General features: G+C 33.3%; 1 protein-coding gene across 1 annotated transcript in view; it reads left to right on the forward strand.

The window, feature by feature from the left end:
• The window catches only part of LOC111087032, a gene marked incomplete at its 5' end in the record, with an annotated part of 17,611 nt that overhangs the window by 3,184 nt on the left and 12,668 nt on the right, over nt 1–1,759 (forward strand). Inside the window, one exon of the mRNA XM_022392185.1 lies at nt 1,213–1,291. Coding sequence (XP_022247893.1) covers nt 1,213–1,291 — 79 coding nt within the window. The remainder of the gene's footprint in view (nt 1–1,212; nt 1,292–1,759) is intronic.

Here is a 1,759-nt window from a genome sequence, read left to right on the forward strand (position 1 = left end):
GGGATAACATGTTTGGTGATTGGGATTCGAGCCCACAACCCTCAGATTGCGAGTCGAGCACCCTAACCACCAGGCCACCAAACTTAAGGATTGCAATGTGCAGATATTTTCTAATGTAGCTTATCGCGAACATTTTAAAATAAACCACATTTTCTCACGAGTTCCCTGATACATATTTCATAATTGGCTTAATCATTAACATCAGAAATTACTATCACATTATCCATAATAAACAGGGATCATTGAAACCATCTAGAGGGCATTTGGTAACAAGATATCAGTATCTGCTATTTTTCTATGCAGAAGAAGCCGATGTTATGTATCTTTATACGAAGTATATGTTTAATTGAGACGACCAACAGTACGGTTTATATGGAGCGATGGAACTGCTATCTAACCATGCTAGGTGCAGCCGTAATTATGCCTCTGTTACTACACTTCTATAAGTTACGGGATAGCACTTCATGCATACTGGGGTCATTGTCTGCTACCTTGTCTATTTAACTGGTAGCTGTCAGTTTTGTTTCTTTGTTTGTAATTAAGCACAGAGCTACACAATGGGTATCTGCGTTCTGCCCACCACGGGTATCGAAACCCGGTTTCTGGCGTTATAAGTTCGCAGACATACCGCTGTGCCACTGGGGGAGGGGGGGTGCTGTCAGTTTTCACAGGCAGGAAATCCTTTGCTCAGGTAAGATATTGATAGGTGGCACTGTTTGTTTTTAAAATTAATATTAAATGCTATAACAATGTAATAATTAGTTTTCATGGAAATTTTAAAAATAAACATTGAAAGCACAATTTAAATATAATGGTTATTTTTTCTAAAAGGAAATTATTTGGTCAGGTTTAAAGCTGATAGGTGGCGCTGTTTGTTTGTTAAAATTATAGTATATTATAGCTATGCGCATAATATCGTGCAGATATTATAATGATCCAATTTCCGAAAAATTATTAAAATGAACAAAGAAAACGCAAAGTGAATATTTTTTCTCAAAGAAAAGTTTCTGTTGAGATTAGAAAATGATAGGTGTTTGTTTGAAATTTAAACTTATATTAGAGAGCACTTCGTTATGAGATAAATGCTGTTTTTTTTCTTTCTTTTTTAGTATATTCTGTGGTCAGGTAAGAAGTTGATATGGGGCGCTTTTTACTTTAAAGTTGGTTAAATAATAGAAAGAGCATAATGCAATATATATATATATATTACAGGAATCGTTGCAGCCATACTCCGAAACATTTGTAGCAATTCGATCCCGACTGTTGAAACTCGTTGCAGTAGATGAAGTCGGTTAGTAAAATTCCAAATTTCTTTGATTGCATAAAATAACTAGAAATTTCTTATGTTTTACTTTTTGTGATTTTTAAGAACATTAGGAAACTGAAGTTGGAAGAATAATGTTTACTTTGATTAACTTACTATTCCAAACTATTTTATTTAATATACGTATCACACTATTAAATGTTTGCATTCAATTTGCAATAGTAAGAAAAGTATAAGACTCATATATGCAATGGATAAGTTCAAGCCAACGCAGATATTTTATATATATCCGAGGTTTGGTGAAAATCTCTAACAGAAATACAAACAATGAAGTCTACGTATATTATATGATATACACATATCTCAGATTTGGTGGAAATCTCTAACAGAAATACAAACACTGAGGTCTACGTATATTATATGATATACACATATCTCAGATTTGGTGAAAATCTCTAACAGAAATACAAACACTGAAGTCTACGTATATTATAT

The sequence above is a fragment of the Limulus polyphemus genome, unplaced genomic scaffold, assembly GCF_000517525.1.
Source record: "Limulus polyphemus unplaced genomic scaffold, Limulus_polyphemus-2.1.2 Scaffold1658, whole genome shotgun sequence".
NCBI classification, from domain to species: domain Eukaryota; kingdom Metazoa; phylum Arthropoda; class Merostomata; order Xiphosura; family Limulidae; genus Limulus; species Limulus polyphemus.